This window comes from Mauremys mutica, chromosome 5 (assembly GCF_020497125.1).
Source record: "Mauremys mutica isolate MM-2020 ecotype Southern chromosome 5, ASM2049712v1, whole genome shotgun sequence".
Lineage (NCBI taxonomy): Eukaryota > Metazoa > Chordata > Testudines > Geoemydidae > Mauremys > Mauremys mutica.
The window spans coordinates 1192074-1218117 of record NC_059076.1 but is presented as its reverse complement, the minus strand read 5'-3'; the positions used below and the strand labels follow the sequence as shown (position 1 = coordinate 1218117).

Below are 26044 nucleotides of genomic sequence, written 5' to 3'. Positions count from 1 at the left end.
CTACACCCCAGGGGCTGCTGGCACGACTCCTGGTGAGTAGACCATGAGAATAGGTTTTCTGTGGAATGTGAAGTGGGACAGTTAACTATAAAAATGGGTTTTCTAGCTAGATGCTTGTAGACAGGCTGAGGAATGTGTATGATTGGATCTCTCTATCTCTGCCCTCTCCTGAGACACACTGTTCTGCATCCTCGTACTAGCTAGAATGCTTTCTTCTTCAGGAAGACACTGCAGTAGAATCAACAACTCTATTGTATGGTCTCCACAATGAGAGAGTCTGAACTATTCCCCCCTTCAGAACACACTGGCATTGTGCTGACCAAACTTAGCCTGTTCTTTCTCTCTCATTGACAGGTAGTGGCCTCGTCCCCTTATGCAGGAGAAGGACATGGATGTGCTGCCTTGCAGTTACTACAGGCCCTGCACCAAAATATCCATGCAGCAGTGGGTGAGATGTGGATAGTAAAGATCCCATCTCTGCTGCAGTACATTGAAGGTAAAGTGCTAGTTAGGAGGAGTGCAGTCCATGGAGCATAGAAGGGAAGCCAGAAAATGCAGCTTCGTATTGACACGTGTTGTGCCATTCCTGTTGCAGTATGTGGGAACAGTGGGGAATTGAAATTGGGCTTCCAGGCCCTCACTTTTCCTTCATCTGGATAACTGTGAACCACTGGGGTAAATCCAGAGTTGAACCACTGAAGCCAATTCAATACGGGCAGAATCAGGCCAGGAAGGTTTCAGCTGAATGGAAATTTTACAGCAGTTCCCCCCACACCTTTGCTAGGTTAATGTTTGGGAAGGTGAATTACGCGTGAAGCTGGAGGTTAGTGAAATATTTTGGGGTCCCATATATAGTCTGATTTTGCAAGCTGAATGTTTCTGAAAATTAAACCCCATGTTTACTTTCAAGGGTGATTCAATTAAAAAACCCAGAGTTTTTCTTTCTGTAAGGAAACCTGAGCCATAAAAGCTAGGTTGGCCAAGTGGGTGCCCATGTAGACTCTAGGTATTGTGGGCCTAATAATGTCTTTCAGCAATTTTACAGTGGTATGAATCTATTGACCTCCTCAGTCAGTGTAGGCTGCGTCTACACTATGGGGTTATGCCAGCAGAGCTCCAATGACGTGGCTGTGCCATTGTAGTCTCTGTGGAGTATGACAGACCCTACGTGGAGCACAAACCCGATATGTTTCTGATGAAGGTCAGACCCCACAATATTCAAGTGGATTTGATAGTCAAAAAAAGATTTTAAAAATGAGCTGTATTTTCCCTAGTGGTTGTTGCTGTACAGAGTCCCCAATACTGCCTTGTGCCGACATTAAAGAAGGGTAGGTTAGAGCTGGACATTCAGAAACAGGGCCAGATTCTCAGCTGATGTAAATCAGTATCATTCCATTGACTTCAGTGAAGCTACACCCATTTACATCAAGTTAGGATCAAGTCCAGAATCTCTTATTATGCAGGAAAAGTTTGTATTCCCATTAAACCCAGTCTTCTGATGTGCTGAACCGTTTTCTGAGATGCTAAGTACCCTCAGCTCCCATTAAAGTCAAAAGGAATTGGGAGTGCTCAGCATCTCACTCCTGGTGGGTTGACTGACCCTGAATAGAAATGCCAGCAGAGTACATAACATGATACTTTCTGTTGGTCCAACAAAGAACGTTGGCGTAGGTCCCATTTAGCCTTGACAGCTCAGGTATGTTACAGCTTGGCAGAGCAGGGGTTTTCAAAGGACTGATTGCAAAGGAGATTCCTGGGATGACTCTTCTTGCTAACCTAGCTGACATTATTGTTTTGCCTCCTGCTTCATAGGAAACACAGAGAATTCCCTGGACCACGTGCGGTGGGAGCACATGCTGCTTCAGGTACAAGATGGCTTTCAGCTGTATTGTCACAGCCCTCCCTCCCCCCTCCAAATGTATCAAGTGGGGAAAAAATTAATGATAAACTATTCATTATAAGCAGAGCTGGTCAAACTATTTCATTTGCAACTTTTGTTCAGTGAAAACTGGCCTTTTTTATTTTCATGGGACATTTTCAATTTTTTTCTTTTTTTTACACAAAACAACCCAACCCAACTGGAAAATGTTCAGTTTTTTTTAACTGAAGTTGATTTTTGGGGTTTTTTTTTTCATTTGCTTTCCTGTTTGTCTCCTTCCCCCCGCCCCGGCTTTTTCAGTCACAAAGTGGAAGAGAGGAGGAAAGGCCTGGTGATGAGGGATAAAGGGAAGGAAAGGGGGAAAACCAAGAACTGAATAACGGTAATTTTTTATTTTGAAAAGCAAAATATTTTTGTTTCTTTCACTTTTCATGTGTGTGTTGAAAAATCAAGAAAACAAAAAATCCCACTTGTTTTGTGAAATGGACTTACCATTGTTCAACCTGCTCTAGTTATAAATAACTCTGTGTTGCCACTGGGAACAACACAAAACTTAACGAGAAAACCAGCATGCTCATGGTGCTAATGCACCACTGGGGGACATCGAAAGGATTCTTTTTTTCTCTTTGCCACTCAAAAGAAAATTTGCTGTGAGAAACCCCAAAAGGAAAAGAGACAAGACAGGGTTTGGTGACTGTATCTCAGGGAGAAGCCTTTCTGCTCAGAAAGAGCTCTTTGCAGCCTCGTGTAAATCCAGACAAGGAACATTTTGATGGCAAGTGCTGAAAATGAAAGGAAGGGACCCAGTAACAAATACGCCCCAGAAGGTTTGCAGTTCCATTTGGGGTTGGATTACACTCTAGAGTTCCCCATTCCAGATCCAGCCTCCTTTGAAATTCTTTGGGCTAAAAAATCAAATAAGATTAGGTTTTCTTGTGAGGTTTCTGAGATTTCCTGGCTGTTGTTCAAAATTCGGGCCTGAAACAGCAAAGTGCTGAGAGTTACTAACCTCTGGCTGACTTCAATGGGAGTTGAGGGTGTGACCCTGGGTCCTTTGGGTGCCCACTGACTTAAGCTACAGGATTGGGGAGGGATAGTTCAGTGGTTTGAGCATTGGCCTGCTAAACCCAGGGTTGTGAGTTCAATCTTTGAGGGGGCCACTTAGGGATCTGGGGCAAAAATTGGTCCTGCTAGTGAAGGCAGGGGGCTGGACTCAATGACCTTTCAAGGTCCCTTCCAGTTCTAGGAGATTGGTATATCTCCAATTATTACCTTTTATTCCCAGGATTCCCTGGATCTGATCTCTATATAATCAAAGGGTGTCATGTAAAGCCTTTACTGGATACCTGTGCCACACGGCTCATCATAATCATTGCACAGTGATGCAATGTTATGGTGTTATGGTTGTATAAGGTGTTATGGTTGTATACTGAAATTGATGCTTTTAAGGTCTGTGAGTTGGGGCTGGTCACCAGAAAGTGATAAACAAGTTTCTTTCAGGCAGGAGACGCTTATCTGCCTGTGAGTAATTATTCACAGTGGATGCTAATCAACAGAGGAAAATTCTAATCAAGTGATTGTGAAGTCTCCAGAGGAAATTTGATACATGAAAAACAAGCAAACAATAGGGGGTACCCTGTTTTCAAATGAAGACAATGGATGTGTGGAACTATATATGGAGGTCCAGAGGTATCTGGCCCCAGGTAACCTTCACCTATTGGACGAACTGCCAGCTGGCTTGTCTTATGAATGGAGGATCACCTTTGGTCTGGGTGTTTCATGCTGGGATAGAGATTTGGGGGAGCTATCCTTTGTGAGACAGGGGAATGTTTGGTTATCTAAGTTCAAGCTCTAGAAGTGTGTTAGGATTTTATTTTTACGTAACCATTTGTTTACATTAATTTTACTTGCTGCTTCTCAACTCTCTGATCTTTGTCAATTGAACTCTACTTGTTTTCACTATAAATGTATCTAAGTGTGTGCAATGTAGCGGTGATGCTGAGGTGAAACTGGTAAGGTGGTGTGTAGCAAACCTATGAATTCTGTGAGTGTCCAGTGGAACAGGGGCTGGACATTGTGGGGCTGCAGAGAGTGTTCGGCGGTTGGACTGTACCAATTGCTTATCTGTAGAAGGACAGTGGAACCTGGATGGGGTGAGAAGAGGGTGCTTGTATTTCCTGTGGCTGGCGGAGCACAGAGAAGTCTTCCTCATGCTAAGGGCAGGTGGTAGTGAGGTACCTCACAACCCTGGAGACCCTCAGGAGGTGGCATAAAGGGTCCATAGCACTTCAGAGAAGGTTCCTGGTCCTTCGTAGTCCAGGGCCCTTTGTTCAAAGTTTACTGGGCCCATCCTCCATCCACTATAAAATCACTCCTCAATGGTCAGATTTCTTGGCTCCATCTCATTCTCCAATTCACTGTCCATCTGGGTTTGGGGACTGAGAAGAATCATCAGACAAAGGTTAAAGAATAACAGCAGGGAAAGTCTGGGTTGTCGATGTTTATAGTTCTCAATAGGGAAATAACCTTCCCATGACACCTGAATATTGGAAAGTTTACAAGAGAGAACAAGGAAGAAAAAAAAACACCAAACAAATAAACAAACAAACCCTACAACAACCCCCAAATTTTTGCAATTAACCATCTGCTTTAACTCTTTCTTTTACACTCAGTTCCTAAGAACATCTCTGGCGATGATAGATGACAGTGCCTGGAGCAGCCAGATAAGCCTTGAGTTGAACCAGCAGATGGCCGGCTATACCAGCCCCTCCCATGAGAAGGTTTGTTCTCTGTTAAGGCTTAGTTTCTAGTTAATTTCCCTTGAAATTCTGATTGGGGGGCTGCATAAGGCTTCTCTCAAGGCTTCATTACTTTATATTTTATTCTGCATATAAAATTTGTTTTTACTTGTTCCCTGCTCTCTTGCCCCCCTGCCCTTCCAATATTTGCTTGGACAGGCTGCTTGTCTGTGTTGCATTGTTGGTTCTCTGGCTGGGCTAGATGATGGGATGTTTCTGCAGTATGGGTGCTTGGACTTGGCTATCTTGTTCTTTCCTGAGTGTTGCTGAGCTGGGTCTGTACTGACTGGCACGTTCTGTTACTGGTATCTCAGTGCTGGTCTCTTTCTTTCAGAGTTTCCTGTATAAGGCGCTAGGAACGTCCTTAGCAGTTTGTCAGGACCTGGTCCACGTTAAATCACAGCTTCATAAATTTTTGACAGCAACAGATTATATGGAAGCCCCTGAGAGACAGGTGAGGACTCTGTCCCTCTCCCCACTTTACCAAGTAACCCCTGAATGCTCCCTGTGGGGCTCAGCTCTGAGCTGGCCTGGGACAGATGCCATTTTGCTTCATATCCTCTTCATTGCTGTTTCACTCAGCCCCCACTGCCCATGTGTCTGACACCTGACTGGCACTTTACACCGCTTCAGCTGAAAGAAAGGGACTCGTGGGTTAGATCCTAACCAGTATTTTTCTTGGGTGACAGGGAATCATTTCCATCCTCGCATTCTCTGCTGAGAGCCACTTGGACCTCACCCTGAACGCACTTCAGGAGTTTGGGGCTGCAATGAGCAAGGTTAAGATTCCTGGGTTCATCAGCCGCCTGAAGGTAAAGGAGTCAGGGGCTTCTCTCCAACTTCCTCTCCCTCTAAAGCAGGGGCAGCAACCCTGGGGTAGTGTCTGCTCTGCTCAGCTAGCATTGTCCCCCGGTGTATGCGTTCTACGTGATGCCTGCAGTTAAGCAGAGAGGAGCACGCTCTGGAGCTGGGGTTCTCTCAAATGATTTTTATCATCTGATGTCTCATGGCTTGAGCGCCCCTCCCATGCACAATGTGTGGGAACTACCTCAGTCGCTTGCATGGAAAAGCATTTAAGATATTTTTAGCATTTTTTTTAATCCCAGTTAGTGGCTGGAAATGAGGAGGTGTTGCGAGCAACATGTGGCCAACCAGCCTGCTTTAGGTAGACCACCAGTGGTCTATGGATGACAATTATGGAACCTGTGATTTAGAGCAGTGGTTGTCAACCTGTCCAGATTAGTGTACTGCTTTCAGGAGTCTGATTTGTCTTGTGTACCCCAAATTTCACCCCACTTAAAAACTACTTGCTTACAAAATCAGGCATAAAATTATTAAAAAGTGTCATAGCACATTATTACTGAAAATTGCTTATTTTCTCATTTTTACCATATAATTATAAAATAAATCAACTGGAATATAAATATTGTACTTGCATTCTTTGTAGTCTGCTGTAAAACTAGGCAAATAGCTAGATGAGTTGATAAACCCCCTGGAAGACCTCTGCAGACCCTCAGGGGTACACAAGTAGCCCTGGTTGAAAACCACTGATCTAGAGGCTAGAGCAGGAGACTAGGCCTCTGGGCTTCCACTGCTGGCTCTGCCATTTACTCCCTGTGCATCCTTAGGCAAGACATTTAGCACCTGATCTTGTACCCACCAGTGTCAATGACTAAGCTCCCGTGTACTTCACTGCTGTAGGTTCAGCATTTTAGGCTCTGTGTGTCAGAGTTACCTAGTGGGAATGATGGAGATACTACTATCTCCACACCTCACCGTTATTATATTGCTTAAATACTTTTTGTAAGTGGTTTGAGATCTTTGGCTGAAAAGAGCTTTGCAAGTGCAAGCTGCTATTGCTGCTGTGAGGAATTCCTCGGTCAGCAGCAGATGAGAATTCCAAAGCAAAAGGAATCAGAAGAACTTTCTGATTGTCTAGGACTACCACCATGGGAGAAGAGGCAAGACTCGCAGCACCCTGATGCTGACCTACAGCAGCGTGGCTGTCCATGCTCCAAAAGATCAGCTTCTCTCCCGAGTAGAGGCAGACATCACAGGGAACATCCTTCTCCATTACAGAGCCAGTTGTCAGGTAAGAGCTTTTGCGTGATAAGTGTCACATAACTCAAATTTAAAACTGTAATGGATGGAGCGTGAGCTGTCACATGTATCATTTTTGTTGCTCTTCTTTGTATTTTCTCTAGTTTTTCTATATTCTTCTGAAATTCTGTAGACCCCAGCTACACAGTCATTCAGATGCAGTGACGCTCAGGCTATTCAGAATAACACTCTAACTCCCCTCATAAGGATGTGTATCTAGCTCTATCTTTTACTACCCAAGAGAGACTAGTGCTAGCCTGTATGTAGTTGATTTTCTGTCACACTGTTTCTTGGACTCACTACTTCCCTTGCCTCTTATCTGTCGTCTTGTTTGTCTGTGTGCTCCATTATTTCTGTTCCCCAGGTGCCTGACTGCTGGTCCTGACTCTCATCTCAGTACAACCTCTCCACATCACTTTGCCATTCAGTTCTGCCTTGTCTAACTGAGACTCTCACTTAGGCATTGCCAAAAACAGTTGAACCAAACTGAGATCTTCCAGTAGTTTACAAGTGCAAATATTACGGAGGATGGCCCCTGATATTGACCTCTGGAAAACACCCCCTCTGGATACCTTTCCTGCCTTTTAGAAGATTTAACAATAGTGATTTCTCTCTGCTCCATAGTCACCAGCCAGGACATTTTGAGGTTGTGTGTTATGTGGGACTATCTACATTGCTAATAGCTGTTTTGCATTTCGTTTTTCAGGTGCTGGGCATCACTGTTGTGAACAAGGTACGTTCTAAATAATCTGCCCTCAGCTTTTGCGTTTTCTATACACAAGTTGCTTGTTTAAATTGCACAGAGCTTGGTTTCCTTGCTACATCAAGCAGGAGTCCTGGCTGCTCTGGTGTAAGTGGACCTGGATTTATTTGATGAACCTGGGCTTTCTCTTCTTCCTAGGTGGGTGCAGATCCAGAGTCCTCTACCTTCTGGGGTCTGGGGACACCTCTCTTCTTCCCTGAGGCTAGATTTAATTCCTGATCTTTATCGTCTGGACTCTGGTTCTTCTCAGTTTCTCATCCACATCCTCTTGTTTCTCCTTCTGGATTATGTAGGACATGAACCTAAAATTAACCCTCATCCACAATGTCATGGAGATTAGCTGTGCCATCTTGGAGACCAGAGACTCCCAAGAGTTCGAATTCTCATTACAAACTGGAGCTCCTTGGCTACATGCTGGTGAGTGATTAGGACCTTTGAGGACTGAAGTACAAGAGAGTTTGTTGTAATGTAATGAGACTGGTTTTCCAGGGAGATGATATTTTATCCATTGGCTGTGACTGTACTACTGCAGTCTCATGAGCTACCTGCATGGTACCCAGAATGCTGGGTCCACTCTGAGCTTGGCAGGGATGCTGACATATTGTGGGCTGTAACTGGAAGGAATGGCTTGTGTCTGATGAGTTCTCTTTCTGTCCTCTGTATAGCCTGCAGATGGCCCTACGGTCCATTTCTGAGGCAGAGCGCCCGCTGGGCACAGTGTCTGTTTATTCCAGGTCTGGCATATGGCCCTGTTTCAGGGTGTGAGAGGAAGGCCTCTCTGCCTTTCAAATCCATTTTTCATTTTTATGTCCCTATTCATGCATTTCAGGACTTCATTAAAAACGAACCACTGGATTCCCTGGCATCTCCAGTTTGCTACAAGGCAATTCTTGCCATTGGACATCTGAGGTAGGCTATTTTCTGCCATATTTCCTGGCACTGTGATGCCTTATTTGTTAATTCATGAGTGTCAGGTTGGGAGCAGTTTAATGCCTGCAAGGTTTGGCTCACCAGGGCCTCCTGGTGGGGCAAGTGGGGCATTTTTTCCCAGGCCCCAGGCCCCACAGGGGCCCCCACGAGAGTTTTTCAGGGCCCCTGGAGTGGGGTCCTTCACTCCGGGGGCCCTGGAAAACTCTCACGGGACCCCAGCCCCCAGAGCTTCTTCTGCTCCAGGTCTTTGGCAGCAATTCCCCGTCGCCGAAGACCCCAGGCCCCCTGAATCCTCTGGGTGGCCCTGTGGCTCACATGCTGCTCCCCAGCAGGACTTTAATTCTTAAGGATTTGAATGTGTCCATTTGGGGGGTTGTGCTCGAAAGACGCAAGATTGGAGGTTGTGGGGCATGCAGTACAATGGAGCAGAGTTCAGATGGGAGGGAGGTGTCTGGCTAGCTGACAGGGGGAAGGAAGCTTGTGGGTTTCTCTAAAAAGGGGACTTGAAGTTTTAGCTTTACTTCTAGATGAGCCAATACTTGAGAGGTGCAAAGTGAAGGGTTGTTCGCATTTGGGGTTCTAGATTGGGACAATCTCCAGTCATTGGACCCGTTTCTTTTACTTGGAGGTGGTACTGAGTCTAATGCATGACTTTTCTCTCTATCTTTCTTCTACCAGCAAACTCAAACCATCTCTGACCATGGAGGAAAACCGTGAGCTCCTTGATCAGTGCTTCAAAAGTTTATTTCCCCTTCCTCCCTTGGAGATGATGAAAGAGGAAGGCGAGACAGCAAAGGTTGCTCTGCATATACAAGTACGTGACGACAATTCTCTTCTGGCACCATCCACTGTATTTCTGCCCAGCAGGCACTGGGTGATGGCAGTCACACATGGCCTCCCTGGCAAGGTTATGGTTAGCTTTCCCCGGCCCCCACACACAAATGATCTGTGCTGAGCCTCACTCCTTCTCTTCTGGTTTCAGTCACCCTACGTGAGGTCCTTGGAAGCCCTTGGAAAGCTAATGGAGACATTGCTGGAGGAAGCACCAACCGCAGACTGGTTCCAGGAAATGTTTGAAGTGAGTAGACCATTGAACCGTGGTGGAGATTGTTTCTTGTGTTACAGCAGGGAAGAGTCAGAGATTTAGGGGGTCAAGCTTCAGTTGTGGAGGAATTTTCCACAACTGAGTGAATTTTAGGGAGAAAGCACCAAATTCTTCCTGGGATAAGCGGGCATGTGCCCCACTGAAATCCACGGAAGCTATGCCATTTTATGCCAGGGCTGGATTGGGACCAAGTTCTTACAGTGTCGTTGACACTACTTGGAGCGGCAAGAAAATCACCACTGCAGTAGCCAAATCCAAGAGAACCAGTTGAAACTGATCACTTCTTCTAAGAGGAATTCATGAATATTGAGTTAAGCCCTGTGTATGGAAACTCATTCAGAGGAGACTTCCTGTTCCTCAGACATGAACAGAATATCATGAAGAGCTGAGGGGTGGGGAGTTTGATGCACCTTCAGTATAAAAATGAAGTTATAAAAGGAGCTGGGCTGGGGGGACTTCTCTGCTCTTATTCAAGTTAATAAAAAGAAATGCTCCTCTCTGTCATTTTGCCACTCATCGTGGGAGAAGTTGCCCAGGAAACAGACCACAGCAGCAGACATCAAACAGCATGCAATGTGCTAGACAGCTCCCATCAGACAGTCTACAGCAGACATCACATACATGGGCCCAGATTCATCTCTCATGTGACTCCTTTGGCTTCAATCGAGCTACAGTACACCAGAGGTGAATCTGGTCCCTGGGACTTGTATATCTAAGGGGCTCTTTCATTAGACATGTAATTCCTTTGCTACATGGAGGTCAGATGCTTTGGAGAGGGATTTTAGTGACAATTAAACCTGTTTAAGAGGAACTTTTGGGAGGGATTTTCTGGTACTAACTCTGTCCATTCCCCTGCTCTACCAACAGCTCCTAAGGACGTGGTTCAGTTCAGGGAAGGAGTGGGAGAGAGAAAGGGCCTTGCAGGCCAGCACCCAGCTGCTGACTGCCTATCAAGAGACAGTTCACAGCACAGTGAGTATAGCCGTACTCTTCCTTGAGCTGACTTCCCTGCTTACATCAGATCTGACACTCAACGCAAATGCATGAAAAACTCTTCCAGGACAGCAGCTGGGATCTGAAGGTGACTAACATCCCTCTGCTTCCATAAGAGAGAGGTTTACACAACAATGCTGTGACCACACTGCGGGCAGACTGCAAGAAGTAGAGGGAGACCAACCCCAAACTGATGGCTTATTCTATCATTAGATTCACCAAGTCAACAACAAAAGAGCTTCCACCCTAGTTAACAAGATGCCAAACACAGTCCCCTTTTGGCATTCCAGACCTTGGCTCCTATCTAAACAGCCACGGCTTGGAAGACGGGGGAGGGATAGCCCAGTGGTTTGAGCATTGGTCTGCTAAACAAAGATTGTAAGTTCAATACTTGAGGGTGCCATTTAGGGAACTGGGGTAAAAATCTGTCTGGGAGATTGGTCCTGCTTTGAGCCAGGGGTTGGACTAGATACCTCCTGAGGTCCTTTCCAACCCTGATATTCTATGTCTAAGATAGTGAGGGGTTACTGGAAACCTGATTCACCATATGTGGGGTTCACTGAACATAAAGGACCAGATGCTTATCCCCAGGTCAATGTAAATCTTGGGTCTTCCCCAAATATCACACTGTCAGCCAATCCTTAATAACTAAATCTAAGATTTATTGTTAAAAGAAAGAAGAGAGTTACAAAGGGTTAAAAGATCAATATCCAGACATGTGACTTTCAATGTTCATAGTTCAGGATCACAACAGTGATGGAATAAACTGCTGGTTTGTAAAAGTCTCTCTGGAATCATCCCAACAGATCAGAATCCAAAGGTAGCTTAGATGTAAAGTCTGTTAGTTTTTCCAGGCATTTTCCAGGTTCTTCCAAATAATCATTTGGAATATCTCTGTCCTATGGCTTACACTGTCCCTGTTCAACGTTTAAGCAGACTAGAGATTATAGGATCAGGCCCGAGCCTTCTCTTTTATAGCTATTCTACCAGGCTGACAAGCCTACCTCACAGAAATTGTCACAGAAGGACCTTCCCCCAATGCAGATGGCCCGTTGTACTTTGCTTTGAAGATAATCTTCTATTTCCTGTGCATACACAGTAAACTAGTTACATTCATTCACATAAGGTAATTAGCCATTCTTCCATTATAACACAGATAGTTAAGCTGAAGATAATGTAGAAATGATTTTTTTTCCTGAAGTGTCTTCCATCTTTGATTTTAAGGTTAACTGAACACCTTGCACACATAATTAAGGCAATTAAGCCATGAAAGGGAATTAGCATCTACAAGCTAAATTAGTTACATTTTGAAACTTCTAACCAGGTATAGATAAACACAGACAAATACACTTAGCATCTATTGTTCATTTTTGAATGAGTTGATAATTGCTAGTCTAATACATCTCTTTGAAATTCACATGCAAGTAAACTGTCTTGATACAGTAGAAGTGCCTCTTGTTAAGTTTTATTATGGGTCATACACAGGTTGACTGGTCTGCCAGTGTCACAAATGCCTTCTTGGTTCTTATGCTTCCAGGATGCTAAAGCTGAATTTCTATGTAATCAGCTAAGAACATAAAACATAAGAGTGGCTATCCTGGATCCCACAGAAGAATGGTTTATCTAGCCCAGTATCCTGTCTTCTGACAATGGTGGGTGCCAGATGCATCAGAGGGAATGAACAGAACAAGGCAATTGTCAAGTGAACCATCCCCTGTTGGACAGTCCCAGCCCCAGCATCTGGCAGTCAGAGGTTTAGAGACATCCAGATCATGGGGTTGCATCCCTGACCATGTTAGCTAATAGCCAGTTATACTTTTGGCCTTCACAACATCTCCCTGGCAATGAGTTCCACAGGTTGACTACACTGTGTGAAGAAATGCTTCCTTTTTTTTGTTTTAAACCTGCTGCCTATTAATTTCATTGGGTGACCCCTTGTTCCTGTGTTATGTGAAGGGCTAAATAACACTTCCTTATTGACTTTCTCTACACCAGTCATGATTTCATAGATCTCTATCATAGTCCCTCTTAGTTGTCTCTTTCATAGCTGAAAAGTCCGTCTTTTTAATCTCTCCTTGTACGAGAAGTTGTCCCATACACCTAATAATTTTTGTTACTCTTCTCTGTATTTCTTCCAGTTCTATCATATCTTTTTTGAGATGAGATGAGCAAAACTGCACGCAGTATTCGAAGTGTGGGGGTACTGTAGATTTCTATAGCGGCATAATGATATTTACTGCCTTATTATCCATCCCTTCCTAATGGTTCCTAACATGTTAGTGTTTTTGACTGCATGTGGAGCAGATGCTTTCAGAGAACTGTACACAATGACTCTGAGGTCTCTTTCTTGAGTGATAACAGCTAATTTAGACCCCATCCGTTTGTATCATAGAATCTCAGGGTTGGAATGGACCTCAGGAGGTCATCTAGTCCAACCTCCTGCTCAAAGCAGGACCAAACCCAACTAAATCATCCCAGCCAGGGCTTTGTCAAGCCTGACCTTAAAAACCTCTAAGGAAGGAGATTCCACCATCTCCCTAGGTAACCCATTCCAGTTCTTCACCACCCTACTAGTGAAAAAGTTTTTCCTAATGTCCAACCTAAACCTCCCCCTCTGCAACTTGAGACCATTACTCCTTGTTCTGTCATCTTCTACCACTGAGAACAGTCTAGATCCATCCTCTTTGGAACCCCCTTTCAGGTAGTTGAAAGCAGCTATCAAATCCCCCCTCATTCTTCTCTTCTGCAGGCTAAACAATCCCAGTTCCCTCAGCCTCTCCTCATAAGTCATGTGCTCCAGCCCCCTAATCATTTTTGTTGCCCTCCGCTGGACTCTCTCCAATTTATCCACATCCTTCTTGTAGTGTGGGGCCCAAAACTGGACACAGTACTCCAAATGAGGCCTCACCAGAGCTGAATAGAGGGGAATGATCACATCCCTCGATCTGCTGGAAATGCCCCTACTTATACAACCCAAAATGCCATTAGCCTTCTTGGCAACAAGGGCACACTGCTGACTCATATTCAGCTTTTCATCCACCGTAACCCCTAGGTCCTTTTCTGCAGAACTGCTGCCCAGCCATTCGGTCCCTAGTCTGTAGCATATGTACAATTGGGATTATATTTTCCAATGTGCGTTACCCAGTTCAGTACAGGACTCAGAGGCACAATGTTACCAGATGTGCCCGTTACTTTGGGGAGGCTCATTAATTAGGGTCACTCTTCTGTGGGGGGGAGGGGCGGTTCTGTAATTCTATTAATGTGCTGCTTATGTCATTTGTGTGTTCATATGGAGCTCTACTCCTTCCTTCCACAAGTCCCCTCCCAATAGAGCTATCCTGCAGGACCTAGGTTCCCCAGGGCTAATAACTAGAACTAAACAAACATGCGAGCACACACTAGCAGAGCAAGTCAATCAGCACTCCCCAGCTGATCCCCTCATACGTCCCTGTATTCAGTGGGCTGGGTTCAGCAGCACTTTCAGCTGCCCCCCCCCGTTATGTGCCCCAACTTTAACACATCCCTATCTCACTTTCACATTACAATTGCACTGGTAGTAACCCACTTGATGAGCAAACCCCACAGTATATTTTGGGGCACTACAGGGATCTTTAGCTTAGGTACAAGAAGCGTTGCTGCACAGTAAATGGGGGAAGCTAAAACACAAGAGTAAAATTCAGAGAGAGAGAGAGAGAGAGAAAAGCAACCAGCTGAACCATAAAAGTGATTTATTGAATCATAGTGATAACCACACCAGGAGAGCTAAACAAACATAACAGTTACATTTTAAAGGTTAATACCTGAGGTAGGAAAGAAAACAGAGAGAGAGATATGGATCTCACCCACTCCATGAGGCTTGAACTGGTCGGGGTTCCTAGGTGATGGTGGTAGCTCAGGGTCCTGAGTGCTGGAGACAGGCAGAGCCCCCAGCACGATCAGTCAGGAGATGGAATCCCAGTGGAACTGATGCAGAGTTTGGGTTTATATATCAGAACCCTTACCTGGGCATAGGTAGGGGTTTTGTAGAGAAGATACAGTGGTTCAAGGGAGAACACTAGATTTGTTTATGGGTAAACTGATGGCTCAAGGGTTTTCTTTAGGCTAGACAATAGGAGCTGATCACTCTTGGCTATGGGTGTTTTCCTCCAGGGAGCTCACAAGGCAACTAGGCTGCTTCAGTATTTTGGGATATGAGCCAAAGATTTATTACCAGAATTGGTCTGATAATTGCTGAGCTGAGTGTGTGCAGGCGTAGGTTCATTAGAATCTAGAGCAGGGATTCCCATGATTCAATGCGTCCCTGCTTTCTGGTCCCACAGTTCAGTGCAGTTCTTTGTTCTTCGTTCTTCATTCTTTATGCTAATCCCTATACCATCTTTCATGCAGATGAGGCTAGGGGAATTGTCTCTGTTCTTCATTCTGTATGCAAATGGAGATGTCTTAATCTTGTCACCCTTGTCAGGAGGGGTCTAGGTGTGTCTCCCCAAACCCTTCATTGTTCTCTGCAAGCCTTTTCTCTGATCGGTTTTGGTTCAAACAGAGACGGGGTTGGGGGTGTCCTTCATGAGTCTTACAAGCTAGATACTGTGCCCTGGTTCCCCAAAAACACAGAGCTGACTGGTATCAACAATAAAGATGGCAAGTGAAGTCTAGTACAGCTGGAGAACGTTCATTCTTTTTTAATTAGACTCAGGAAACTTTTAATCAGTTTGGATCTCTGATTGGAGCAATAGCACCATACAGCTGTGATTCACTGGCCACGTCTCGTCAGTGGGTGGTTGACTGTATCAGCTGCCTTCTCTGTATACAAGGTGAGGAGACCATTAGCAGGTATAAGTAATTCTTCAGCTTCTTTCACTGTTGTAATGTCCATTTCTCTGCCTGTCCAGTTCTTTCTGTCCTGTCTTTTGGCACTTAAATAACAGAGTGGTGGGCATCTTGTAAATAGCTCATTAGAAGAGACGATTATGATGTGTAAAGAGCCTAGCACACTTCTGGGAACTGTACAAATAATAAATGGTCTGCACCAGGTAGATAACTGCTCAGTTCCTTAGGGCTTCTCTACACAGGGACACTAAGGAGAGTTAATCCAAATGAACTAAAGGTGTAAATTTTAAAGTGTCATTAAACACGTGTGGATGCTCTGATTCTGAATGAAAATGGCCCTTCTTAATTTTAGTGAATTACATGAATTAAACTATCCTGAAAAAAGGCCCCTTTAATTCTAAATAAGTGTGTCCCCAAAGGTGTTTAATGAAGTTTAACTAATGCAGTTTGAAAATGAATTTGGATTAGCTTTCTTGACTATCTTCATGTAGACAAGCCCTTGGTACTAAACATTTTCATTCTCTTTACCCTGCCACTGGCTGTATTGGAGGGGTTTCCTGGAATAATTCTTTAAACAAAAAGTTTTTGCAGCAGCCCTCTGTCATGAGCATTCAACGCTATTGGAGTAAGTGTAGGCCATTTTCCCATTTGTGAAAGAGTGGGACAGGGGTAGGCAATCTATGGCACGGGCGCCGAAGGCGGCACGTGAGCTGATTTTCAGTGGCACTCACAATGCCCAGGTTCTGGCCACCAGTCTGGGGGGCTCCGCATTTTAATTTAATTTTAAATGAAGCTTCTGAAACATTTTAAAATCCTTATTTACTTTACATATAACAATAGTTTAGTTATATATTATAGACTTCTAGAAAGAGACCTTCTCAAAACGTTAAATTGTCTTACTGGCATGCAAAACCTTAAATTCGAGTGAATAAATGAAAACTCGGCACAGCACTTCTGAAAGGTTGCCGACCCCTGGAGTAGGATATTCTTTTCACCTAATGGTTAGATGTAAAGGGATAGATCTTGGTTATTATTTAAGGCCATTTCCAATTAGGGTGACCAGACAGCCAATGTGAAACTCATGCAGGATGGGGGTGGGGGATAATATGAGTCTATATAAAAAAAAAGACCCCAAAATCGGGACTGTCCCTATAAAATTGGGACATTTGGTCACCCTATTTCTAATTATTATTAATCAGTCCTAAAAACAGTGTTGGTGATTCAGAAACAGAATAAGGGACTCCAGTCTTTGACTGTACAACATAGAAATCCCAGCATTGTTTAGAAGTGACGGATGAGCCTGGGTTTCCTGCCGAAGGTTTTGTCCAGCCCCATCTCTTTTACAATGAGAGTTTGGTGGAGGGATTCACCTCTACATTGGAACCTCACATCTACCTGCATGAGTTGTACTTGAATGTGAGATTAGATGTAAATACTGAGAGCAGAGAGGCTACTGAAACCAGACACCCCAGAAAGCTGCTCCAAGCTGAATACGGTGCTTGTTCAATCCTGTATCAGTCACAATAACATACCACTACTGTTAACTTTCAGACATTTAGGGTGTAATCCCGACTCCATTATAGTCAACAGGAGTTTTGCCATTGACTTTGATGAGGTCAAGATTTTACACTAGGCTGATAACAGACTAGCACATGGATCCTCCTGTATGAATATCCATGCAGTAGAGGTTCAGTTTCATTAGTCGTTGCAGTACTTTTTTTCCTTTTCTCCACTCCAGGCCAGCCCATGAACCTGGGGTCAGCGGAGGAGGAGCTGAGATGTCTCCATGAAGAACTAACAGCAGCTCCGGACCCCGAGGCTCTGTTTCAGGCATCTTCCAAAATGGCCAGGGTAACTGACTCAAAAAACTTGTGCGGATGTTCTAGTGACCGGGCACCGTTCATTTTACATTTACGCTTTCATGATGCCTTTCCGTACTTGGAGTGAGCTGTGGGAGCGGGGCATTCGTTGCTAGTAACCAGCAAGATGCTTTTCATAGATGTGTGCTATGAATGCCATGTAAAATCCAGATTCCACAGAATGTTGCACGCCCATGAAAATGCACACGCAGATGCACACACATGTACCTATCCAGCTATCCATAAGAAAAAAATGTATTAGTGGAACATCAAGCTGAGAACCCATCCAGTCTTCATTCTGTCACCTTGTGGGTTTGCCTTAGCCTATACTTGTGTGCATGCCTCTCTTGACTTCATTTTATATGTTGTAAAAAGATGCAGTGTATCTAAGAGAATACAAACTGGAAACTTACCTCCTGCATATCCAGTACAATGTTGTGCTAACTGTGCAACATAAGCTTTGCCTCGAACCTGATCTCATTAGTGTAGAATACAAAAATGTAGTATATAGACTATGGAGAGAATTTTAATCCCAAATGGCTAGCTGGACATGAGGCTAATTAACAAATTGTTAATTAATCAGAGGGGTAGCCATGTTAGTCTGGATCTGTAAAAGCAGCAAAGAGTCCTGTGGCACCTTATAGACTAACAGACGTATTGGAGCATGAGCTTTCATGGGTGAATACCCACTTCGTCGGATGCAAAATGCTGATGCATAGATCTTTTTCCATAGAGATATTAGGCCTCCATTTTTACAAGTGCTGGAGCCAAACATCATTGCAGTCTCTCCTGTTTTTGATTTGTTCCCAGGTTGTTAGTGAGTACTTTCCCCCAGAACAGGCCACAGCCTTTATTGAGGCCACAGTGGAAAGTATGCTGTCTGCCAGCCCCACCTGTGCCACGGCATCTGGACTGTGGATGAAGGTTATACTGAAGAAGTGTGGAGATGCCATGCTCGATAAGGTAAAACGGGAAACTGGAGAGGTTTTCTGCCTAAACTCGAGGCTTTTAGATCTTTGCCCTCATGAGTAATGAACAAAAATCTTGCTGTTTCTCCCCCTCAGACATAGAGTCGATTCCACCTCTGTTCCCACCCTAAACTAGGCAATGGCAGAATCAATAGCAATAGACAGAGAGAATCGAAGGGAAAAGGAAGATGGTTGGTTATTTATTTGTCTAGCTTGTTGCCACAGTATTCAGCCAAGAAAGGCTTGAAAAAACAGACTCTGGGGAAAAGACAAGAAGACAGAATGATTGGCACTTGGAGGCATCCAGTTCTTAGGAGGCTTATGGCTAAGGGCTACCTGGATAAAAATAGCCCTGTAGTCATTCCCAGTGAGTCTGGAGCCTGGGCTCTGAGACCCACCCTCTTGCCAGGTTTCAGAGCCTGGGCTGCAGCCCGAGCAGGAACAGCTACACTTTTAGCCACATAGTGCAAGCCCCTCAGGCCCAGGTTGACCTGAGCTCTGAAACTCACTGCTGTGAGATTTTTTTGGTGTGTAGATGTACCATTTAAGAATAGAAGGAGGGAGGGAGAAAACTATAGTGTCTTTGGGATCCACTATTTATATGCCTTATTCTGGAGCCCAGTGTGTTAGGGCTAGATGAAAGAAGCACTCCACAAATCTTCTATCAAGGCTGGTGAAAGGCTTCAGGACAGGGAACCCTCGCAGCAGAACTGCCATGTTTGCACAGTGTTTTGAAGATGTGAAGGGCTAGGAATGAATATGAGAGGTCGTCACCTGTTCATAGTCCCAGGCATTTGCACACTGTGTTTAAAACACTTGCATATTTTGTGCTTGTGGTTGTTTATGAACTGTGCATCCTTCGAGGCAAATGGTTGCATTTGGCTGCTTAAATCACACCTGCAAAATCTGGGCAAGCAAAGCCTTCTTTTATGCATGCCAGCTGGTTTACTTAATGCATAGCTGGGCACCACCACATTAAATTACCTGGTATGTACAGGGAAACCCCGCTCAGGGGCGGCTCCAGGCCCCAGCACGCCAAGCGCATGCTTGGGGTGGCACGCCGTGGGGGGCGCTCTTCCAGTCGCCTGTGGGAGGTCCACCGGAGCCACGGGACCGGCAACTGGCAGAACCCCCCCCCCTGCTGCGTGCCACCGTGCTTGGGGTGGCGAAATGGCTAGAGCCGCCCCTGACCCCACTATAATGCACCCCGCAATAACGCGAATTCGGCTATAATGCGATTGTAAGGTGGCTCCGGCTGCCCCAGGCCAAAAAAAAAAAAGCGGCTGGAGTGCCACGGAAGCGCAAAAGAGAAAAAAAACAAAGTGAGAGAGAGAGAGAGGCTTTGTGAAGGGAGAGAGGCTGGAGTGCCCCTGAAGGAAAAAAAAGCAAAAAATGGAATGTGCCTTTCCCACTGCCTCTTCTCACCTGCCCCCGCTTACCCTTTTGGTGAGAAGAGCCACTCTCTCCCCGGCTGCTCCTCGCTCTTCCTCTGCCCGTTGCACGTCTCCCCTGCTCTCCCCAAGTGTTTTCCCTCTCTCACTGCAGGCTGAGAGCCCCCGCTGCTGGAGCTCCACCCTTTCAGTTACTGCTGTGGGCAGTTCGCAAATGAAAGTAGTTTTCTGCCCAAGAGAAATCGACCGGCTTGAAACTGACCAGCTTGAAATGGTAAACCCCGCTATACCGCGACCCCGCATTTAGTGCTATCCAATTTTTTTGGACCCCGATCATCGTGTTATAGCGGGATTTGCCTGTATATGTGTGTGTGTGTGTGTGTGTCAGTGTTAATTTTTACAGCCAAGTGTGGGCAATTGTTGTGGGCTAAAGTTACACAGACATACTTGAACATTTGTTTCTTGAGGAATTTCTAAAAAAGCAGCAAATGTCTAAATAAAGGTTTTGATTCTGTAGAATGAATGGAGAGAAAGAAAAAGGGACATTGCTTTCTGGTTTTGTTCCTTCCAGGTGCCAGCTATTCTGGATATAATATATAGCCACATGGCTACTATCCAGGAGGGCATCTTGAAGCAGTCCCTGCTGGAGGCAGTGTCTATTCTAGCTCACCATCACCTAGAGGCAGTGATCTCCAGCCTCCTCAGCAACCATCTGCCGATGGACAGGTATATACCGCTACCTATTGCATTCATCTTGGTAAAACATGGATCCCACAGCTTTACTGGGAGATGTAGGGCTTTATTTAAGCAGCAGACATTTTGGGATAATTCCTGATGGTTAATAGCCTGGGTCTTTCTCCAGGAAGGTCCAAGAGCATGTTAAGGTGGGGTGTGGAGAGAAATTAAGTGTCATTCTGTTTCCATTAGTTCATAACTGCTTTGGCATCCTAAAGACCTAACTTTACTGGTATAACTGGAGTGTATTGTTGGAAACATCTACTTCTCTAGCAGGGCTGGCTCCAGGGCTTTTGCTGCCCCAAGCAGCAAAAAAGGGGGGGGGGGGAATACAAAACCCCCCCCTGCGATCGCGATGTGCAGCTCATCTCTTTCGCTCCGAGAAGGAGTGAGGGACCAGCCGTCGAATTGCCACAGAAGACCCAGGTGTGCTGCCCCTCACCATTGCCCTCCCCAAGCAGCTGCTTGCTGGGCTGGTGCCTGGAACCGGCCTGGCTCTCTAGACACCTGAGTTGACCTCACTTTGGAAATTAGCAGTTGCTGTTGATTTCCTGGTAGCATGACAGCTTCAAGTCCAATCCCTGGCTGATTACAAAGAATAGGGCCAATATTGTCATCAGACCGCCGCTTGGTATCAGTGAGGGTGTGGCTGCTAGAATAGCGTTGCCATCCTTGGGATTTAAAACTGGACTGGAAGCAGATCCATCATTTCATTTAAAGGTCCCCAACTGAGTTATCAGTTATCAGTGCTGGAACCTAAGACCATAAGAACGGCCATACTGGGTCAGACCAAAGGTCCATCTAGCCCAGTATCCTGTCTTCCGACAGTGGCCAGTGCCACGTGCCCCAGAGGGAATGAACAGAACAGGTAACTGTCAAATGATCCATCCCCTGTTGCCCAGTCCCAGCTTCTGGCAAACAGAGGGTAGGGACACCCTTTGCGAAGGGGAACTAGGATGGCCATGAATATTCGTTCTCATAATTGTATGTCCAGTTAGTAGGAATGTGGCTTTTCTTTCATCCACTTGCCTTCCAAACCCTGGATCTTTGGGAGCCACATGCTCATGAGTCCATATTTCCTGGGAAGTGGGAAAACAGGAACTGAGGTTGGCGCTCTGTGTCCTGTCCTTCAGAAGTCTAGTATTAATGGTTAGGCTGCAGTAAGACTAGGTCACTTAACCTAGTTCTGTAACTGGAAACTCAATATTTAAACAGGAGGAGCATTAAAGGAGGACAGTGCTCCTAACTTTCTCCTCATAGGCAAGGAGAAAAGTTGGTCTTTACTTAAATAGGACGCATTCAGTCTGAGCCACAAAAGTGTCCAGGGGTCACATGTAACTTCTATTAAATTGCAGTGACACCACTGAGCTGAGGAGATCTTTGGGGAGAGACCCCTTGCTTGCCACTCAAGTCCTACAGGTCCTAATAGAAAAAATAAAGACTTCAACAAGGCAAGAAGGAAGCGTCACCTCAGAGACTGAAACTGACAGGCATTTGGCAGCTGCTGAACCTCTCTCAGTAAGTTAGATGACAGTCACGCCTTTCAGGCTTTCTTCTGCCCTGTGACAATCCTGCTGATGGAAAGCTAGAAATGTGGTAGAATATTGTTGTGTGGGCACTTCTCCTCTGATGTACTGTTTCCCTGAGTCCAGCTCTGCTGGCTGTGGAACAAATACGGCAGTTTTAGAGTACGTGGCTGATTTACTTAATAACATCTGGCAATTAGAAAGTCTTTGAACCAGGTTTCTCACAGTGCTTTGCAAATATTCCTTAGGACTCACAACATGCCTTGGTAGGTCATACACATTTTTACAGGTGTGGGAAACTGAGCCACGAGTTAAGGGAGTTGCTCGCAGTCATTCAAGTTACTGGCAGAAGTAAAAATTCAGTACAGCTGATATCAGAAGGGGAGAAGAGGGTGTGATGGTGTTGGGAGGAGATCTCATTTTTTACCATGCTCTCCTTTCAGGCAACATGTGCCATCTTTGAGGTGGTGTCAGCACTGCAGTCGAGCAAAGCTGTGCAGGAGCTGCTCCCAGAGTTGTTTCCTGTTCTCCTGCAGCAGGTCAGCCGAACCTCAGGACAAAAGATGCCTTTGCCAAGGATAAGAAGCCAGAGCCTATTCCAAAAAGACCAACAACATACTGAGGGCAACCCTTGCCGGTAATTAGAAGGAAGGGAGAGAAACAAAGAGAATTCCAATAGAGTTGTGTGACACTCCCCAGGAATTTCCAGGGTTATGAGGCACCTTACCATTGCCTGCCCTTAGAGTGAGGAAGTCTTGTCTGTGTCTGCTGTGGGTCAGTTCCCTAAAATGACCAGGCTCTGGCAAAACAAGCACTGCCATCCAGGCCTCCTCAGACCCAGTCTCTTTGTACAGGTTAGTGATAGGCACACACCAACCCCCGAGTCTTCTGACTGTTCCGTATAGTGTTTCGACCTTTATCCACTGAACACCCACAGAATTACCAGGCCTGCTGTTCCCTATGGAAAAGTACACACCAGTTTACTACTTATACTGTAGACTCTATACTTTATTACTTATACTCTATAGTGCAAAACACACAGCACTTAGATATATTTATAGTGCAAACAAGAACAGAGATGATCAAAGAACAGAGATTCCAGTGACAGTGAGTAAGAATGCAAGCAAAAAATGGTTACATGTCAAATGAAATCATAACATGCTCCTAGAGACTAAACTTAACCAACAGTTTAACCTCCTGTCTAAAGATGTTTCTCACCCAACGTTCTCAACCAAGCCTGATAGCGACCCCGCTGTCCGTCTCGCTGTCCATCTACTTCCTAAGTGAAAGATGCCAGGGTGTCTTCTTTGTCCCCCAAATATACTAGAGCAAACCTTTGAGGTGTACCCCAAAATTGGGTCCCCACCCCCTGTCTCCTTCCTGTTACTTTTCTTTCTTTGAAGTTCTCACAGTCCTGAACTGAATGTGAACCCTACATGCTTAATTTACATGTAAACAAACAGATGGAGAAACATTTCTTGCCTTAAAGAAAACCATTTTTTCACCTTTCCTGGTGACTAGTCCCTAGACACAGATCATAAGAATGTAATTTTCAGTGCATATACATGGCTCTTTACACAGCATCTGTAGATGTGTTTCACAATGATATTGGTGACATGAGCTTTTATTTGAGACTCATATGGCAATCTTTGAGTGATCTTTTAGCCCCTTAAACCACTGACTCACTCTGGGAATGTCCGCCTCTGCACATTCCTCTGTAACTTTAACTGCGGGGTCCAGATTAACTGGCTGGCGCCATGTAACCTATACTCAGCTATGCTCAGGGAAACTCTGAAGAAACTTCCAGAATCATGCCGTCCATGATCTCCCCCACAGTTTGAGTATGTGGCCTTACCAGTGAGTGGCCCAATCTTTCAATTTCTATGCAAATGCACAGAGGCCTAATCCCTCAATCCATCTTTCAACTCTCCATTTCTGGCAGTACTTTTCCGTGGACAGGCCCCACCTCGTCCAGCATGGCTGCCTTAATCATGTCCTAATCTCTTGCCCGCTAATCACTAAGAGCATATATGTGCTTCCCCAGTTAAATGGGGTGTCAGTCGAAAGGCCCACATTGCTCTGTCCCTATGAGGTCTCACCACTGCTCCTTTAAGAGTAACCAAAACCAGATCAGGGTTGTTCGCAGGTCCCATTTTACAGAGTCTGATCTCCTGTGCCTGGTTTCCATTTCCTGTCACAGGACTCGCCAGACTTTGGAGGAGTTGTTGCCAGACCTGGGCTTGCTCCCGTATAAATTCCTGAAGGCTCTTTTGCTGTTAAACCTACCAGGCAAGCAAAGGCTGTTTTTCTGCCTGGTGGGATTGTTGGAAGGTCTGTGGGGTCTTCTACACCAGCAGTTCTCCACCGGGCCGGTTTTAGGGGTTCCGCCAAGCAGGGCTGGCAGGAGACTAGCTGGGGCTTAGGGCAGAAAGCTGAATCTCTGAGCCCAGCCAGGCTGGAGCCCTGAGCCCCAGCACCTGCACTAAAGCCCCGAGCCCCTGCACCCTGTGGAGTTAAAATCTAGAGCCAGGAGCCCCAAACTCTGATGCCTGGCAGGGCAGAGGCCTGGGAGTGGGCCATGGAGTATTTATAGCTTGTTGAGATGAGAGGAGGCTCAGAAACAGAAAGGTTGAGAACCCCTGTTCTATACTTCTCCTTGCTACTTCACCACCCATTTCAGTGTGTTCCCTCCATCACCTGGACTGCCAGACCTCTACCCCGGCTTTTCCAGCAGGCTCTCCATTTGCATAGATAACAGGAAAATCCCTGATGAGCCCCCAGCTGTGACAGAGAGGGGTGTTGCACCCCCACATCTTCTACAAACACAGACCACGTTGAGACTTTCTTGCTTGTAAACACCAACGTGTAGTCTATTTAATCCCCCTACCAATACATAGCACCTTTATCTTGTATCTCAACTTTCTAAACTCTTCTCCAAAATGGGGGGAAGGTGTTTCCACTCAGAGCTCACTTTGTCAGGCTCTCCCAGCTTTTTGTCTTTCTGTTTCTCTTTGGGTGACCAGACAGCAAGGGTGAAAAATCAGGACAGGGGGTGGGCGGTAATAGGCACCTGTATAAGATAAAGCCCCAAATATCGGGATATCTGGTCACCCAAGTTTCTTTGTCTGTCTGTTCCCCTCAAAGGGCTCCTGCCCATGTCCTTTTATACAGTTTCCCTGTTAATGGAATGATTGGTTCCATGACTCACTATCCCCGATCTGACCTCGTAATCAGCTACACCTCTGCCCAATTAGGCTTTCTGTGAGGAACTGAATTAGTACTAATAGTGACCAGAGTGCTGACTCAAGTGCAAACCCTCAGCACTCTGTCACATCATATCTGGAGATACGACCTCAAAATATCCACTAGTGATTACCACATTCTATGCCCCCAGTTTTTGGGTCCTGATCGTGTAGCTTTTCTATATCCTTGTACTCTGCTAGTGCCCATATTCCTTGCAGAAAGTGAAAAATGACTGCAAAATTTTGTCCCTAGCAAAACTAATTATATGAGATGTATGAGACATAAACTTACCTCCTGGCATCAAGTCCTTCCAGGGACACTGGTGTCCAGGATATTGCCAATGGATGAACTGTCGATGAACAGCAGACCTGACAAGTAACCTGGGCTTCCTGACTCTGTTCAGGCTGCACCTTCCTACTGATTGCTGCAGTTCTGTGCCACTCTTTCTCCAGGTTTTCTGTCCAAGCATTAGAATCTGTGCTTTTCAAAGTTGGGAATGAGAGACTGGTGAGAGTGCTCAGGATGCAGAAAACATGGATTCTGCTTGAAAACCCCCAGACTCACCATGAGGGAGTGTGTCTGCTGGTGAGGTAAGAGATCTAGGAGGCATGATTTTATCCTTTGGGAATCAGCAGCAAATAGAGTGGCTGAGAGGGAGCCTTCAGTTTATAGCTTTGTGGGGGGTGCCCTGGGTGGAAACACACAGCTCCCACCCATAGATATCAGAGCTGTCTGCTCAGAGCAGCTGAGTTTTTGAAGTGTGCAATCGACCCCATAAGTGGTTTCATAGAATCATAGAATTCAAGATCAGAAGGGACCATTATGATCATCTAGTCTGACCTCCTGCAAGATGCAGGCCACATAAGCCGATCCACCCACTCCTTAAGCAAGCGACCCCTGCCCCCATGCTTCGGAGGAAGGCGAAAA

The 26044-nt window shown here is 45.4% G+C and overlaps 2 protein-coding genes across 2 annotated transcripts; both read left to right on the top strand.

The window, feature by feature from the left end:
* The first annotated feature begins 4886 nt into the window (after positions 1–4886).
* LOC123370813 (maestro heat-like repeat-containing protein family member 2B) lies at positions 4887–10277 on the top strand. Its single transcript, XM_045017630.1, has 9 exons — positions 4887–5131; positions 5367–5489; positions 6617–6769; positions 7484–7510; positions 7834–7957; positions 8370–8449; positions 9149–9284; positions 9453–9548; positions 10104–10277. The coding sequence occupies exons 1-6, from the start codon at positions 5111–5113 to the stop codon at positions 8378–8380; spliced, it is 459 nt and encodes a 152-aa protein (XP_044873565.1). The 5' UTR covers positions 4887–5110; the 3' UTR covers positions 8381–8449; positions 9149–9284; positions 9453–9548; positions 10104–10277.
* LOC123371163 (maestro heat-like repeat-containing protein family member 2B) lies at positions 9237–25711 on the top strand. The gene is made up of 11 exons (XM_045018457.1): positions 9237–9284; positions 9453–9548; positions 10443–10547; positions 15256–15379; positions 17134–17246; positions 18065–18217; positions 19768–19887; positions 20185–20339; positions 21704–21866; positions 22318–22511; positions 25570–25711. Exons 1-11 carry the CDS (start codon positions 9237–9239, stop codon positions 25709–25711), a joined length of 1413 nt encoding a protein of 470 aa, XP_044874392.1.
* Positions 25712–26044: the final 333 nt, after the last annotated feature.

Excerpts from the sequence above, each read along its gene's own strand:
- LOC123371163 (XM_045018457.1), top strand. The coding sequence starts at position 9,237 with ATGATGAAAGAGGAAGGCGAGACAGCAAAGGTTGCTCTGCATATACAA. Across the intron at positions 9,549-10,442 it reads GGTTCCAGGAAATGTTTGAA|CTCCTAAGGACGTGGTTCAG; the intron begins GTGAGTAGACCA and ends CTCTACCAACAG. Across the intron at positions 19,888-20,184 it reads AAACTGACCAGCTTGAAATG|GTGCCAGCTATTCTGGATAT; the intron begins GTAAACCCCGCT and ends TGTTCCTTCCAG.
- LOC123370813 (XM_045017630.1), top strand. The coding sequence starts at position 5,111 with ATGGAAGCCCCTGAGAGACAG. Across the intron at positions 5,132-5,366 it reads TGGAAGCCCCTGAGAGACAG|GGAATCATTTCCATCCTCGC; the intron begins GTGAGGACTCTG and ends CTTGGGTGACAG. Across the intron at positions 5,490-6,616 it reads GGTTCATCAGCCGCCTGAAG|GACTACCACCATGGGAGAAG; the intron begins GTAAAGGAGTCA and ends CTGATTGTCTAG.